Source organism: Elgaria multicarinata, chromosome 3 (assembly GCF_023053635.1).
Source record: "Elgaria multicarinata webbii isolate HBS135686 ecotype San Diego chromosome 3, rElgMul1.1.pri, whole genome shotgun sequence".
NCBI lineage: Eukaryota > Metazoa > Chordata > Lepidosauria > Squamata > Anguidae > Elgaria > Elgaria multicarinata.
The window spans coordinates 159,006,556-159,022,251 of NC_086173.1; the positions used below are offsets into that span (position 1 = coordinate 159,006,556).

Consider the following 15,696-nt stretch of genomic DNA (forward strand, 5'->3'; position numbering starts at 1 on the left):
TCATAGCCCACTTTTAATTGACTAAAAAGTTGTCCCCAATTAATCAGACAGCAGATTTGTGTATGTTTTAAAACAATTATTTTTAATGTAAGAAAAATTGCAACAACTATTGCAATTTAAAAAAGCCTCCCATTTTCTCATGGCCTTTGAAGATGAATGCCTCTTCTAAAAACAAAGAAGTATTTTTGCTTCAGAATTAATACAACCCATACAAACACGGTTGATTGATTGGTTTGTTTGTTAATTCACAGCATTTACGCTATCCTATAGTAAAGTTCTTTGAGAAGCCTATAGCAATAAAATGTTCAAATATAAATCAAAACCATCCAAACAAAACAACATAAAAGCTCAGCAGCAAAGAATAAAATCTATACATTCAGATCTATAGTCCTGCCTTTTGGCGCAACAAGGAACAACTCTGCTCCATCTTCTGCACCAGTGGCCTTCAATGGGTGGGGTCTCGCGACCCAAGCGTGGGCAGCGGCAAAGTTGTTGCTGCCATGTTGGGCAATTGTGAAAGTGGGTCCCATGTTGCAGGTTGGGAGCCCAAGGGGGGTCTCGGGTCTGGACCAGTTGAAGACCACTGTTCTGCATGAGAGCTCTTCAGGTATTTGAAAACAGCTATCATGTCTTCTCCAACTTAACCTTTTCTTTTTCAGAGAATATATATATATATATATATATATATATATATATATATATCTTGCTACATAATAAAAACAACCAAAAACATCACAAAACAGCGAAATGCATTTCCAGCAACTTACAAATTATAAACCTGTTAAGTCAGTGTGACCATATGAAAAGGATCTGTATCTTTAACAGTTGCACAGAAAAGGGAATTTCAGCAGGTGTCATTTGTATATATGGAGAACCTGGTGAAATTCCCTCTTCATGACAACAGTTAAAATTGCAGGAGCTATACTCGAGTGACCAGATTTAAAAGAGGGCAAGGCACCTGCAGCTTTAACTGTTGTGATGAAGAGGAAATTTCACCAGGTTCCCCATATATAGAAATGACACCTGCTGAAATTCCCTTTTCTATGCAACTGTTAAAGATACAGGAGTCCTGTCCTCCTTTTCATTATTATTATTATTATTTATTTATATAGCACCATCAATGTACATGGTGCTTTCATATGGTCACCCTAAATAAATAAAGGTATACATATCTGTTAAACGTACTGCCCTCTGTTAATAATTAGATTATTATTATTATGTCCTCCTTCTCATAGGGTCACCCTAATTAAGTAGGGTAACCACATGGAAAGGTACACTTGGCTCCTGTATTTTTAACAGTTCTATAGAATAGGGAATTTCAGCAAGTGTCATTTGTAGGCATGTAGCATTTGGCGAAAGCTGCAGAAGCCCTGACCGGATACAAAAGAGGGCAGGGCTCCTGCAGCTTTCACTGTTGTGATGACGAGGGAATGTCACCAGGTGCTGCCTGCCTACAAATGACACCTACTGAAATTCCCTCTTCAGCACAACAGTTAAAGATACAGGAGCCCGGTCCTCCTTTCCAAAGGGTCACCCTGCTTACTTATTAAAGGCACAATCCTATGCATGTTAACACAGGGGAAAAAAAGTCCTACAACTCCCAGCATGACTCAGTCATGGCTGGGGCATGCTGGGAGTTGTAGGACTTCTCCCCCCCACCCCCCGCCTAAGCATGCATTGGCTGGCGGCTGAAGATTGCTGAAACCATTTTAATAACATATTTTTTAGACCGCAAGAACATTGCTTTAACACAAGTGAATGGCTCATTCTCCCCATCTAAACATAATCACCACTTCCCTGTCTCGATAATCTTTCTTTAAAATAAATAAATAAATGCTATAGCTTGGATCTTACGGACATTTATTATTATTGTTATTTTTTGCAGATCCCGTAATATTGCAGGCTTTTCCTGGTTCCCACCCCACCCACTCTCTCTCTCTCTCTCCCTCCCTCCCTCTATTTTCCCGTCTCTTCTCCAGACTGAACACACCCAGCTCTTTCCTCCCAGAGAAGGAGTGTTTAAAAGGGGTTAAAGCAACCGAGCTTTGCTTCCTAGAAGAGGCTGCAAGAGAGAGATGGGGAGGGTCTTTTCCTGTTAGTGGGGTGGGGTGGGGTGGGGGTCGTGGCTTTTCAATGCCTTTCCCCTACATCTGCGGGAGACGAAGATCCCCTGAGCCTAAGAAGAGGTGAGCAAAGGATGGGTGGGGGAGCGGGAATCTCCAGGAGGTGACAGCAAGGGGGGCAAGAAATTGGGGTGGGGGGAATCGAGGAGAGAGAGACCCCCAACTCCTTTATCTCCCCCCCCCACTCTTTTGATCCCATTTTTGATTCCCACTCCCCTCCTTTAAGTTCAGTTAAAACAATCCTTACTTCTGAAAATCAACAGAAAGCTAGCTGAGTTTCCTACCCGTGACAACAAAGTTAGTGATATTACTTTAAACATTTAAAATCACCTTTTAAATCATATTTAGACCACCAGAATGTTACTTGAACTCAAGTTCTCGGTGGATTCGCTCCGTTGAACCATCACCAGCATTTCTTTCGCTGATCTCTTTCTTGATAACCTTATTTATTTATTACATTTTTATACCGCCCAATAGCCGAAGCTCTCTGGGCGGTTCACAAAAATTAAAACCATAATAAAACAACCAACAGGTTAAAAGCACACATTTTTCAAAATTTGCCATCCCTTTATTTATTTATTATTGCATTTCTGTCCCCACCCCTCACCCCTTTTCCTCCAAGGAACCCAAGGCAACGTGCATAATCCTGCTCCTTCTCTCCAAAGAACAGATTCATATAAATGCTTATTTGGGAGGGGATCAAAGTCTTTTTATCAAAATGTGAAATTACTCATTTACAAAGGAGGCATAGGCGTGCGCAGCACATTTTATTAGGGTGTGCACTCAGGTACTATTATTTTTTAACGGCCACCATTTATTGAATACTCAATCATAAAGGTAGGGTGACCATATGAAAAGTTGTATTGAAAATGAAATTTCAGCAGGTGTCATTTGTATATCTGGGAAACCTGGTGAAATTTTCTCTTCATCACACCAGCTAAAGCTGCAGGTGCCCGGCCCTTTTTTAAATCTGGTCATTCTAGTATAGCTCCTGCACCTTTAACTGCTGTGTTGAAGAGGGAATTTCACCAGGTTCTCCATATATACAAATGACACCTGCTGAAATTTCCTTGTTATACAACTGTTAAAGATACAGGAGCCCTGTCCTCCTTTTATTTATTTATTTATTTATTTATTGCACTTATATACCGCTCCCATAGCCAGGGCTCTCTGGGCGGTTTACAGAAATTCTAAAATTAAGATAAAAATGAGTATACAAAATTTAAAATTCTAAAACACAGAACATACACACATAATGCATTAAAAACCGTTAAAAAAAACCTAAACATGTGGGTGATTAAGATGTGCTGCCATATGCCTGGGCAAAGAGGAAAGTCTTAACCTGGCGCCGGAAAGATAGCAGCGTTGGTGCCAGGTGAGCCTCGTCAGGGAGATCATTCCACAGTCTGGGGGCCACCACCAAAAAGGCCCTGTCCCTCGTTGCCACAATCCAAGCCTCTCTCGGAGAAGGCACCCGGAGGAGGACCTTAGATGTTGAACGTAGTGACCGGGTATATTCACGTCGGGAGAGGCGTTCCGTCAGGTATTGTGGTCCCAAGCCGTGTAAGGCTTTATAGGTCAAAACCAGCACCTTGAATTGGGCTCGGAAACATACTGTTATTAGGGTCACCCTAATAAAGGACATTATTTTTATTCATTTATTTATTGAACACTGTTGACACTGATGCCCTACTGTACATGGTTCGGTTTGCCTGACCATGGGAGGGCCATTGCAGCTGCTCAAGCAGAAGCCTAGTGGCCGAGGGGGCAAAAAGCAGAGCAATTCCTTTTCATTCCTGCAGCCAGGAGCAATGGTGCTCTTTCGGAGGCAGCAGTGTATCACCATGCCGGCAGAGCAGCTGGAGGTAGGGTGACCAGATGAAAAGGAGGACAGGACTCCTGTATCTTTAACAGTTGTATTGAAAGGGGAATTTCACCAGGTTCTCCATATGTACAAATGACACCTGCTGAAATCCCCTTTTCTATGCAACCGTTAGAGCCCTGTCCTCCTTTTCATATGGTCACTCTAGGTGGAGGGCCTTTCCCACTGCATCTGGATCCCCTTCTGGATCCCAACTCAATGGCCTGCTCAATTTTGCGCTTATTGCTTGAGACATTAGATTGTACCTGGGCACACCCAGCACACCCCTTGAGCACACCTATGAAAAGACGACAGTGTGCAGAAAAAGGTTTTTTCCTGCATTTAATTTGCATACAGTTATGAAATGACTAGTATTTCTAAAAATAAATGGTGGCTGCTATAGTAGATATTGACTGTTTACTTGTGTTCATTTTCTCTGTTTTTTTTTAAAAAAATATTTCTACTCTTTTCCATCCCCAGACAGAAACTCAGGATGCCTATTTCGATCACTGATTTAAATCTATTGTTGTTTGTAATGTGAATACGACAATACCTTTGTAAAGTTACCCAAAGATGAAAATGGGGAATGAAGATCCCACGGGCCTCATCTTACAAGAGGCGCTGGAAGAGAGAGGGAAAGGTCCTGGTGTCTGTCAGGCAGATGGTAACAGAGAATTCCTGCAAAGGATCCCAGGAGGCCAGGTGAAACAGGAATCAAGTGAGGGGTCTCTTCAGCCCCAGGAAGCCCAATGGCAGGACTTCCTGAAGAAAATGGAGCCTCCTCAGTATGAGTGGGGGATTCCACAACCGCCGGAGACCACCCCGTGGGAAGACACCAAGGCCTTCCTGGCCTCCTTCGAGCAAGTGGCCGAGGCCTGCCGGTGGCCCAAAGAAGAGTGGGCGGCCCGGCTCCTCCCCGCCCTCAGCGGAGAAGCTGAGCAGGCCTTTAGAGGCCTGGAGGCCAGAGACAGAGAGGATTATGGGAAGGTGAAGACGGCCATTTTGCAAGGGGACGCTGTCCTCAGGGAGAAGAATCGCCAACGTTTCAGGCGTTTTTGCTACCAGGAGGCCGAGGGGCCGAGAGGGACTTATAGCCAGCTCCGGGAGCTTTGCCGAGGGTGGCTGAAGCCGGAGAGACACAGCAAGGAGCGGATTTTAGAGTTGCTAATCCTGGAGCAGTTCCTGGCCATCCTGCCCCCAGAGATCCAGAACTGGGTCAGAGAACGAGGCCCGGAGATGTGTTCTCAGGCAGTGGGCCTGGCTGAGTCTTTCCTGCTGAGGCTGCAAGAGGCCGAGAGGCCGGAAAAACAGGTGAGACTGATTGATTGTGATGCTTGTGAGCAGCCCAGTAACTCTTGTTCTATAGATCTTCTACATATTCATTGTTTTGCCTCTTAAGTAGCTTTATTTGCCCATTCTTTGTCATTGGTATCAAATCACAGGACTTTAAAAAATCTGCTTTAAATGGCAGGAGTTCCTCAAGACGGGGGATCCCTCTGGCTCGGGAGGGCCACAGTTGCCGGAGGAGCCCACGCCGTGGGACGACATTAAGGCCTTCCTGGCCTCCTTCAAGCAAGTGGCCGAGGCCTGCCGGTGGCCCAAGCAAGAACAGACGACTCAACTGTTGAAAGCTCTCAGCGGAGAAGCCAAGCAGGCCTTCAGAGGCCTGGAGGCCGGGGAGGATTATGGGAAGGTGGTGGCGGCCATTTTGCGAGAGGACGGCATCATGAGGGAGAAGAACCGCCAACGCTTCAGGCATTTCTGCTACCAAGAGGCCGAGGGGCCGAGAGGGGCTTATTTTAGACTCCAAAAACTTTGCCACCAGTGGCTGAAGGTCGCGAGACACTCCAAGGAGCAGATTCTGGACCTGTTGATCCTGGAGCAGTTCCTGGCCATCCTGCCGCCAGAGACGCAGAGCTGGGTGAGGGCAGTTGGCCCGGAGACCTGCTGCCAAGCGGTGGCCATGGCTGAGGAATTCCTGCGAAGGCAAGGTCAGGCCGAGAGAGAGGGAAAAGAGGTGAGGCCATTTTATGGGTTTTGGAATGGGTGCGACAGGGCCTGTGTCAGGTCCCAGAAATGGAGCTTCAGGCTAAGGCAGCCTGGGCCTTTTATTTCCTTCTCTTTGACTTTTAACTGAGTGTCAAACTGACAAGGGGTGGGTAATAGGGTGACCATATGGAAAGGAGGACAAGGCCCCTGTATCTTTAACAATTGTATGGAAAAGGGAATATTAGCAGGTGTCGTTTGTATGCCTGCAGCACCTGGTGAAATTCCCTCTTCATCACAACAGTGAAAGCTGCAGGAGCCCTGCCCTCTTTTGTATGCAGCTTTACCTGTTGAGATGAAGAGGGAATTTCACCAGGTGCGGCATGCCTACAAATGACACCTGCTGAAATTCCCGTTTTTATACAACTGTTAAAGATACAGGAGCCCTGTCCTCCTTTCCATATGGTAGGGTGACCCTATGAAAAGGAGGACAGTGCTCCTGTATCTTTAACAGTTGCATAGAAAAGGGAATTTCTGCAGGTGTCATTTGTATATATGGGAACCTGGTGAAACTTCCTCTTCATCGCAACAGCGAAAACTGCAGGAGCCCTGCCCACTTTTGTATCTGGTCAAGATGGCTGGCCTCCTGCAGCTTCAACTGTGGTGATGAAGAGGAAATTTCACCAGGTTCTCCAGATATACAAACGACACCTGCTGAAATTCCCTTTTCTACACAACTGTTAAAAATACAAGAGCCCTGTCCTCCTTTCCATATGGTCACCCTAGCAGAAACTCGGTTCAGATTTCCTACACACACACACACACACAGTCATCGGCCTACTTTGCAGGAGTGGAGACAGGATTAGGCCTTTAAATCTTGCATTCAACCCTTCTGGCCCTCTTGCTTTACTTTGAAAGGATTTCTCTCCGCGGTTTCAGGTGGCATTGGAGGAGGCCCCTGCAGTTTGCTCAGACGCAAGCCAAGTCCCATTTGACTCTGAAGAGGGGCTGCTGCATGTGGTAATCAAGCAGGAAGAGGATGACGGAGAGGCTGGACTGTTTGGTAAGAAGTTCTTGGATGTTTTGAAGCTCCTTTCTGGGATGGGTCCAGCTGTGGGCACTTCACACACCATTTTGGGGTCTCAGCGGCTGCTCTGTCCTCAGAACTTCCAGAGCCTGGGATAAATTCAGAACAGTCCTGATACTCTGTAGATGGTCCTACAATCTGTTTTCTACGGTGCTTCTTTCATATCTCAACAGCATTCCAGCTCCTTAGAAGTTGGAATGTTCACGAACATTCTGTAACGTCTCAGTTACTAAGCCAATGTCCGGGGCTGATCTGGAAGTACCAGACACCATAAGAGAATGTTTAGCTTTTCACTCCATGAAAGGTACACTTTAGTCTTTAGAAAGGAAATAATTAAAATCTAATATCCAATCAGTTCTGTACGTAAAGAAGGAATTCAATTCAAGAAGGACGCAGACAAGCTGGAGCGTGTTCAGAGGAGGGCAACCAGGATGATCAGGGGTCTGGAAACAAAGCCCTATGAACAGAGATTGAAAGAACTGGGCATGTTTAGCCTGGAGAAGAGAAGATTGAGGGGAGACATGATAGCACTCTTCAAATACTTGAAAGGTTGTCACACAGAGGAGGGCCAGGATCTCTTCTCGATCCTCCCAGAGTGCAGGACACGGAATAATGGGTTCAAGTTAAAGGAAGCCAGATTCCAGCTGGACATCAGGAAAAACTTCCTGTTAGAGCAGAACGACAATGGAACCAGTGACCTAGGGAGGTTGTGGGCTCTCCCACACTAGAGGCCTTCAAGAGGCAGCTGGACAACCACCTGTCAGGGAAGCTTTAGGGTAGATTCCTGCATTGAGCAGGGGATTGGACTCTATGGCCTTGTAGGCCCCTTCCAACTCTGCTATTCTATTATTCTATGATTCCATGAATGTGAAGACAGGAGTGCGGGAGGGTGGGGGTGGGAGAGAAATACCTGGCACACTATAGGAAACTTTTCCAGGCTCTCTTTAGTTGGAGATTTTGTAAGTTCTGCCTCCCACTTCAAATGTTTTCCAGCTTTAAAGCTTAAACCCTAAGCTCACCTTTGGGGTTCTGTTTACTTTTACCCAGATGGATGTATCAGGTTAGGAGTTTTCCAGGTAGCTTTGTCTCCTGACTTCATGTCTTCCACTCTTGTGAATCCCAAAATCAGCTACCCAAAAAGTATTTCCCCCCCCTCTCCCTGGATTCCCTCTCCGTTGCTTTCTCCTTTTCTGTGTCGAGTGGGATGGCATTCATAGGTTCGTAGCTTGGGAATTCTCTAGGACTCAGATTTGACCCAGGATCTCTAGGTGTCTGCTGTGACCAGGTTCCCCGTTTGCTCAGCTTAGCCTGGTGCATCAGCTACACCTATTCCAGGAGATAGCAGGTCCATCTGCACATGGACACATATAGGAACATGCTGGATCCAACCAAGGGTCCATCTGGTCCAGCATTCTGTTCCCACAGTGGCCAACCAGCTTCTCCAATGGGAAACCCACAAGCAACAGCAGCCTCCCACCCATGTTCCCCAGCAACTGGTGTATACAGACCATTAAAAGCCTTCTCCTCCAGGCATTTCATCAATCCCCTTTGAAAGCCATCCAAATGGGCGGCCGTCACTACATCCCGTAGTAGCAAATTCCATAGTGTTACTATTAGGGCTGTGCATGCCCTCCCCGAACCGCTTCGGATCCCGATCCGGACCTTCCGGATCGGGCCTGAACCGGTTCGGGTCAATCCAAACCTCCCCCGATCCGGAACAAGATCCGGAGTGAGATCCGGAGGTCCGGATCGATATTTGGATGCCACTTTGCCCCCCCCTCCATACTTACTTGCGGCGGGCGGCGGAGGAAGGTAAGTGGGGAAGGGGGGACAAAATGGGGGCCGAATAAGCCCCCCTCCCTCCCCTTACCTGGCTGCATCGTCTGCTGTAGTCCGTGCGGCGGCTTCAACTGCTACCCAGGCCTAAGGCCGGAAATAGGCCCTATTTCCGGCCTTAGGCCTGGGCAGCAGTTGAAGCCGCCGCACGGACCTCGGCGGATGACGGAGACACGTAAGCCCCCCCTCCCCCCTTACCTGGCTCCGTCACCGTTGCCGCACGGACCGTGGCGGCGGTGGACGGGGGTGCCAGGTAAGCTCCCCTCCTTACTTACCTGGCTCCGAAGCTTCGGAACGGTCCAAATCGTTTCAGACCGTTCCGAACCGCTTCGGACAAATCCGGACCTCCCCCGCTCTGGAACCGGGCTTAGGAGGTCTGGATCGGCCCGCTCCGGATCCGTGGATCCGTAATGGAGCGGAGCACTCCCCTAGTTACAACGCGCTGTGTGAAGAATTCTCAGTGGTCGCCCTGTGCTCTACAGACGGCTGCCGAGGAAATGTTTTTGGAATGACCGTTGGTTCAGAAAGCTGCGATGGGCTGTGTCTCCCTTATTGAAACAATGGCACCAGCATCCGACTGGTTCCTGGCCCCAATTCAAAGCGCTGGGGATTTCCTTTTAAGCCTGCCACAGTTTGGGCCCAGGAGATCTGAATGACCACCTGACCAAAACTTCCTGACTGTTAGAGCTGTACGACAGTGGAATCAATTACCTACGGAGATTGTGGGCTCTCCCACACTAGAGGCCTTCAAGAGGCAGCTGGACAACCATCTGTCGGGGATGCTTTAGGGTGGATCCTGCATTGAGCAGGGGGTTGGACTCGATGGCCTTGTAGGCCCCTTCCAACTCTGCTACTCTATGATTCTATGACCTCGTTCTGTATGAGCCTGCCCACCTGCCAAGATCTTCAATGGAGACCCTTCTGTGCTGGGGTCTTCAATGTGGGGCTCATGGGCACCAGTGTGCCTGTAGACTCTTAGAATCATAGAATAGTAGAGTTGGAAGGGGCCCATAAGGCCATCAAGTCCAACCCCCTGCTCAATGCAGGAATCCACCCTACAGCATCCCTGACAGATGGTTGTCCAGCTGCCTCTTGGCACTCACTAGGTTTCCTGACCCTCCTGATTTTTATCTTAGTGCTTGAGATTTTTTACAACTAAAAAAAAATCACCCACCCAGGTTTGACATCCAAACTTAGCATTATGGGTTAGTGTGTCCAAACAAACCAGGATTATAAGCCAGCTTTAAACCTGGGTTTATTGTTGGCTTATGAATTCTGGTTTGTTTCCGGGGTGTGTGTGTGTGTTAAGTGATTTGTTTTTGTTTTTACTGTTACATTATAATTGTTGTTGCAATTTTATTGTTGCTAGCTGCTTTCAGTTCCGTTGAGCTTTAAATGTTTTAAATCAATTGGTTTCTCTCTTCCAATGAAGACTGGCCAGCAAGAGAGACCAGGGCAGAGAGTTTTCCACAGGAAGGCCTCACGTCAGAAGACAGGCTGTCAAGTTTGCCAGGAGGATCTCAAGAGGGTATTTCCTTCCAATTTGAGCTGGCTGAGAGTTATTTATTTTACTTTTATATATATGTGTGTGTGTGTGTGTGTGTGTGTGTGTGAGAGAGAGAGAGAGAGAGAGAGAGAGAGAGAGAGAATGTATATGTTTTTTGTTGTTGTTTATTCGTTCAGTCACTTCCGACTCCTCGTGACTTCATGGACCAGCCCACGCCAGAGCTTTCTGTCGGCCGTCGCCACCCCCAGCTCCCCCAAGGTCAAGTCCGTCACCTCCAGAATATCATCCCTCCATCTTGCCCTTGGTCGGCCCCTCTTCCTTTTGCCTTCCACTTTCCCTAGCATCAGCCTCTTCTCCAGGGTATCCTGTCTTCTCTTTATGTGGCCAAAGTACTTCAGTTTTGCAGAAACAGGTCTCTGCCCACAATTTAAAATTTGCCGGAGGCAAAACAGTAAAAGAAGGTGCTTGCTGTTCCACGTACATAGAATTGTGGTACTTCCAGACGAGGCTTTTATGGCACCGTTGCTCTGCTTCATTCACAGAATTTTATGAGGGTTCCAGATGCTGCCATCTTCCTCTCATAACCCTGGCCTTTTTGGATGGCTTTATTATTATTATTATTTATTTATTTATTTATTTATATAGCGCCATCAATGTACATGGTGCTGTACAGAGTAAAACAGTAAATAGCAAGACCCTGCCACATAGGCTTACATTCTAATGAAATCATAATAAAACAATAAGGAGGGGAAGAGAATGCAAACAGGCACTGGGTAGGGTAAAACTAACAGTATAAAGTCAGAACAAAATCAAGTTTTAAAAGCTTTAGGAAAAAGAAAAGTTTTTAGCTGAGCTTTAAAAGCTGCGATTGAACTTGTAGTTCTCAAATGTTCTGGAAGAGCGTTCCAGGCGTAAGGGGCAGCAGAAGAAAATGGACGAAGCAGGGCAAGGGAAGTAGAGACCCTTGGGCAGGCGAGAAACATGGCATAAATTGGATAAATTCCTGGAGGAGAAGGCTATCAATGGCTACTAGCCCTGATGGTTATTTCCTATCTCCAGTATTCGAGGCAGTAAGCTTGCGTGCACCAGTTGCTGGGGAACATGGGTGGGAGGGTGCTGTTGCACCATGTCCTGCTTGTTCATCCCTGGCTGATGGCTGCTTGGCCACTGTGTGAACAGAGTGCTGGACTAGATGCGCTTTACGTAGGTCCTGCAATGCGCTCTACGTAGGGCTGCCTTTGAAGACGGTTCAGAAGCTGTAGCTCGTGCAAAATGCAGCGGCCAGATTGATTTCGGGAACCAGAAGGTTTGACCATATAACACCTGCTCTGGTCCGCTTGTACTGGCTGCCTGTATGTTTCCGAGCCCAATTCAAGGTGCTGGTTTTGACCTATAAAGCCGTACACGGCTTGGGACCTCAATACCTGACGGAACGCCTCTCCCGACATGAATATACCCGGTCACTACGTTCAACATCTAAGGTCCTCCTCCGGGTGCCTACTCCAAGAGAGGCTCGCAGTGTGGCAACGAGGGACAGGGCCTTTTAGGTGGTGGCCCCCAGACTATGGAACGATCTCCCTGATGAGGCTCGCCTGGCGCCAATGCTGCTATCCTTTCGGCGCCAGGTTAAGACTTTCCTCTTTGCCCAGGCATATGGCGGCACATCCTAATTACCCACATGTTTAGTTTTTAATCTTTTTTTAATGCTTTATGTGTGTATGTTCTCTGTTTCAGAGTTTTAAATTTTGTATACTTGTTTTTACCTCAATTTTAGAATTTCTGTAAACCGCCCAGAGAGCCCTGGCTATGGGAGCGGTATATAAGTTTAATAAATAAATAAATAAAATAAATGGGCCCTCAGTCTGATCCAGCACCTCTTCTGCTCATACCACTTCTTTCAACTTTTGTCTTACTGCAGAAAATCAGTCTCCAATGTGGCACCCATGTGCCTGCAGGCACCTTCCTTGGTGCCTGCCAGGTTTCCCACGCTGCCCAATTTTAAAATGTCCAACGTTAATGTTCTTAAGTGGGAGGCTGGCATGCTTCAAAGGAAAGTGCTGCCCTCCTGCCTTGCTGTTATATTCCTCCCTGTCCTCATCTAGAACATCCTGTCTTGCCACTAGAGAGAGCAAAGGGTTTCTTTCTCTCTTAGCCAAAGAAACATTTGCTAATTCCATTTTAAAAACAAGAGGGGCACCAAAGGCCTCTTGAGGCCCACACCCTGTTTTCCACAGTGGCCAACTGCATGCCTCCACGAGGCCCACAAACAGGAGATGAGCTCAACATTCACCCTCTCTTTGTTTTTCCCAAATGACTGGTATACTGCCTCCAATACTGGAGGTAGCACATAGTCATGAGGACTAGTAGCTGTTGATTAGGGTGACCATATGGAAAGGAGGACAGGGCTCCTGTATCTGTAACAGTTGTATAGAGAAGGGAAGTTCAGCTGGTGTCATTTGTAGGCATGCAGCACCTGGTGAAATTCCTTCTTCATCACAACAGTTAAAGCTGTAGGAGCCCTGCCCTATGAAGAGAGACTGAAAGAACTGGGCATGTTTAGCCTGGAGAAGAGAAGATTGAGGGGAGACATGATAGCACTCTTCAAATACTTAAAAGGTTGTCACACAGAGGAGGGCCAGGATCTCTTCTCGATTCTCCCAGAGTGCAGGACACGGAATAATGGGCTCAAGTTACAGGAAGCCAGATTCCGGCTGGACATCAGGAAAAACTTCCTGACTGTTAGAGCAGTACAACAATGGAATCAGTTGCCTGGTGAGGTTGTGGGCTCTCCCACACTAGAGGCCTTCAAGAGGCAGCTGGACAACCATCTGTCAGGGATGTTTTAAGGTGGATTCCTGCATTGAGCAGGGGGTTGGACTCGATGGCCTTGTAGGCCCCTTCCAACTCTGCTATTCTATGATTCTGTATCTGGTCAAGAGGGCAGGGCTCCTGCATCTTTAACTGTTGTCATGAGGATGCCTACAAATGACACCTGCTGAAATTCCCTTTTCTATACAACTGTTAAAGATACAGGAGCCCTGTCCTCTTTTCCATATGGTCACCCTACTGTTAATAGATTTGTCCTACATGAATTTATCTAATCCCATTCTAAAGCCATCTTAGAATTGTATGAAGGGAGTGCCATTCCAGGAGAGCTGCCAGGATTGGGTTTTTTTTTTCCAGCAATGGCTGATGAGATACCATAAGGAGGACCGGGGGAGGAGAGAGGGCAGAGGAACCATCAATCAAATGCCGCATTGCCTTTTACTCAACTCCACGGGAGCCCACAGTCACACAACGGTAGAGTTAGCACATGTTGCGTGGAGAGTAACCCTTAGAAACGCAACCGTTGAGTGGAGTTTTCACACTGGGTTGACTTAACATGTTGTCTGAACTGAGCCATACATGCTTATACCCTCACCCCAGCTGCCAGTATGCCAAATATTGAGATCTCTAAGCAGGACAGGTTTCCTTGGGTTCTTAGAATATAAAAGTTATTTGGAAGGGACCTCAAAGGTCATCTATTCCAACCTTCTGCTGATGTGGGAAATATACTAAAGCCCTGGCTTGTGGTCATCCACCCTCTACTTGAAAATCTCTAAAGAGGGCAGATCCACCACCACCTTCCAAGGTTTACAAAGTTTCTCTCTGTATTCCAGAAGGAGACGTGTGCAAGACTGAGAATGAGGCAGAAATATTCAAGGTGTTTGTGGAAGAAGTCGAGCACCCAGATGTGGACGGATCTGCTGGAAATAAGTGCCTTGTGTGTGGAAAAAACTTCAGCTGTAAATCAGATCTGAACAGACATCAAAGAACCCACACGGGGGAGAAACCATTCCGATGCTTCGAGTGTGGAAAGAGCTTTAGTCGAGGAGACTACCTTATTTTGCATCAAAGACTTCACAGAGGAGAGAAGCCATATAAATGCTCAGAGTGTGGAAAGGGCTTCTATCGGAGCACACGCCTTATTTCACATAAAAGAATCCACCTAGCAGAGAAACTATATAAATGTTCAGGCTGCAGCAAGAGCTTCTGTGATCAAGCGAAGCTAATGCAACATAGGAGGATGAAGCACACGAGCGAGAGACCTTACAAATGTTTAGAGTGTGGAAAGAGTTTCAATCGGAGCACACACCTTACTAGGCATCAGAGAGTTCACACAGGCAAGATACTGTATAAATGCTTAGAGTGTGAAAAGAGCTTCAGTTGTAGCAAGCATCTTATTTCACATCAAAGAATTCACACAGGAGAGAAGCCATACAAATGCCTGGCGTGTGGGAAGAGCTTTAATTTCAGTGGAAACCTCACCTCACATCTGAGGATGCATACAGGAGAGAAGCCGTATGAATGTTTAGAGTGTGGAAAGAGTTTCAGTCGGAGCGCACACCTCACTTTACATCAAAGAACCCACACAGGGGAGAAACCGTATAACTGCTTGGAGTGCGGAAAGAGCTTCAGTCAGAGCAGTAACCTCACTTCCCATCAAAGAATACACACAGGGGAGAAACCATATAAATGCTCAGTGTGTGGCAGATGCTTCTCTCGGGGTGACTCTCTGATTTCCCATCAAAAAACCCACACGGGAGAAACCGTATAAAGGTTCAGGGTGGAAAGAACTTTTGACAAAGCACATGCCTTATTTAACATTATAGACTCCACACGGGGAAGAAACTGCACAAATAATGTGTGTGTCATCAATGCTTGGAATTTGGAACAGAGGTTTTTTTGTTGGAAAAAAACAGCAGCCACCACAACCTCTTCTAGATATAAAATACATATATTTGGTGGGGGGGGGGAAACCCTGCTAGTTCTTCATTGTTCCATTGAAATGTACATTGTAAATAAAATTAGAAAAAACTTGTCAAAGAATACCTTATTACATTGTAGAGATGTGAGACTATCTCTTACTCTTCTTCTTACGAACGTCTCTTGAAAGTCAAAGGGTCTACATATTGTCACCTGCCATTACTTTTATCTTGGTTATTTGAAATCCTTTGTTGTGGGGGCAAGCCCATGTCTCTGCGTGTACATGTAAGGTTTAGGTATTGTGTTCCTACTAGGAACTGATAACAGTCACCCATAATCACAGAGATATCTTTGCAGCTACAAGAGGGTTAAAAGTAGTGTGAAATTCAGGGATGTTATTGGAGCTTCACAAGTGATGTTCATTAAACCTATTTTAACCAGGAGTTTTAATTTCGAGCACATTTTAGCCAAGAGTTTTAATTTCAGTGGAAACCTCACCTCATATATGAGAATGCAACAGGGGAGAAGCCATATGAATGCCTGGAGTGTG

General features: G+C 46.5%; 1 protein-coding gene across 1 annotated transcript; it reads left to right on the plus strand.

The window, feature by feature from the left end:
* Positions 1-2,119: 2,119 nt before the first annotated feature.
* Positions 2,120-15,249, plus strand: LOC134396137 (zinc finger protein 397-like). Its single transcript, XM_063122516.1, has 6 exons — positions 2,120-2,186; positions 4,465-5,295; positions 5,456-6,001; positions 6,910-7,033; positions 10,326-10,451; positions 14,060-15,249. The coding sequence occupies exons 2-6, from the start codon at positions 4,558-4,560 to the stop codon at positions 14,995-14,997; spliced, it is 2,472 nt and encodes an 823-aa protein (XP_062978586.1). The 5' UTR covers positions 2,120-2,186; positions 4,465-4,557; the 3' UTR covers positions 14,998-15,249.
* The last annotated feature ends 447 nt before the right edge of the window (positions 15,250-15,696 follow it).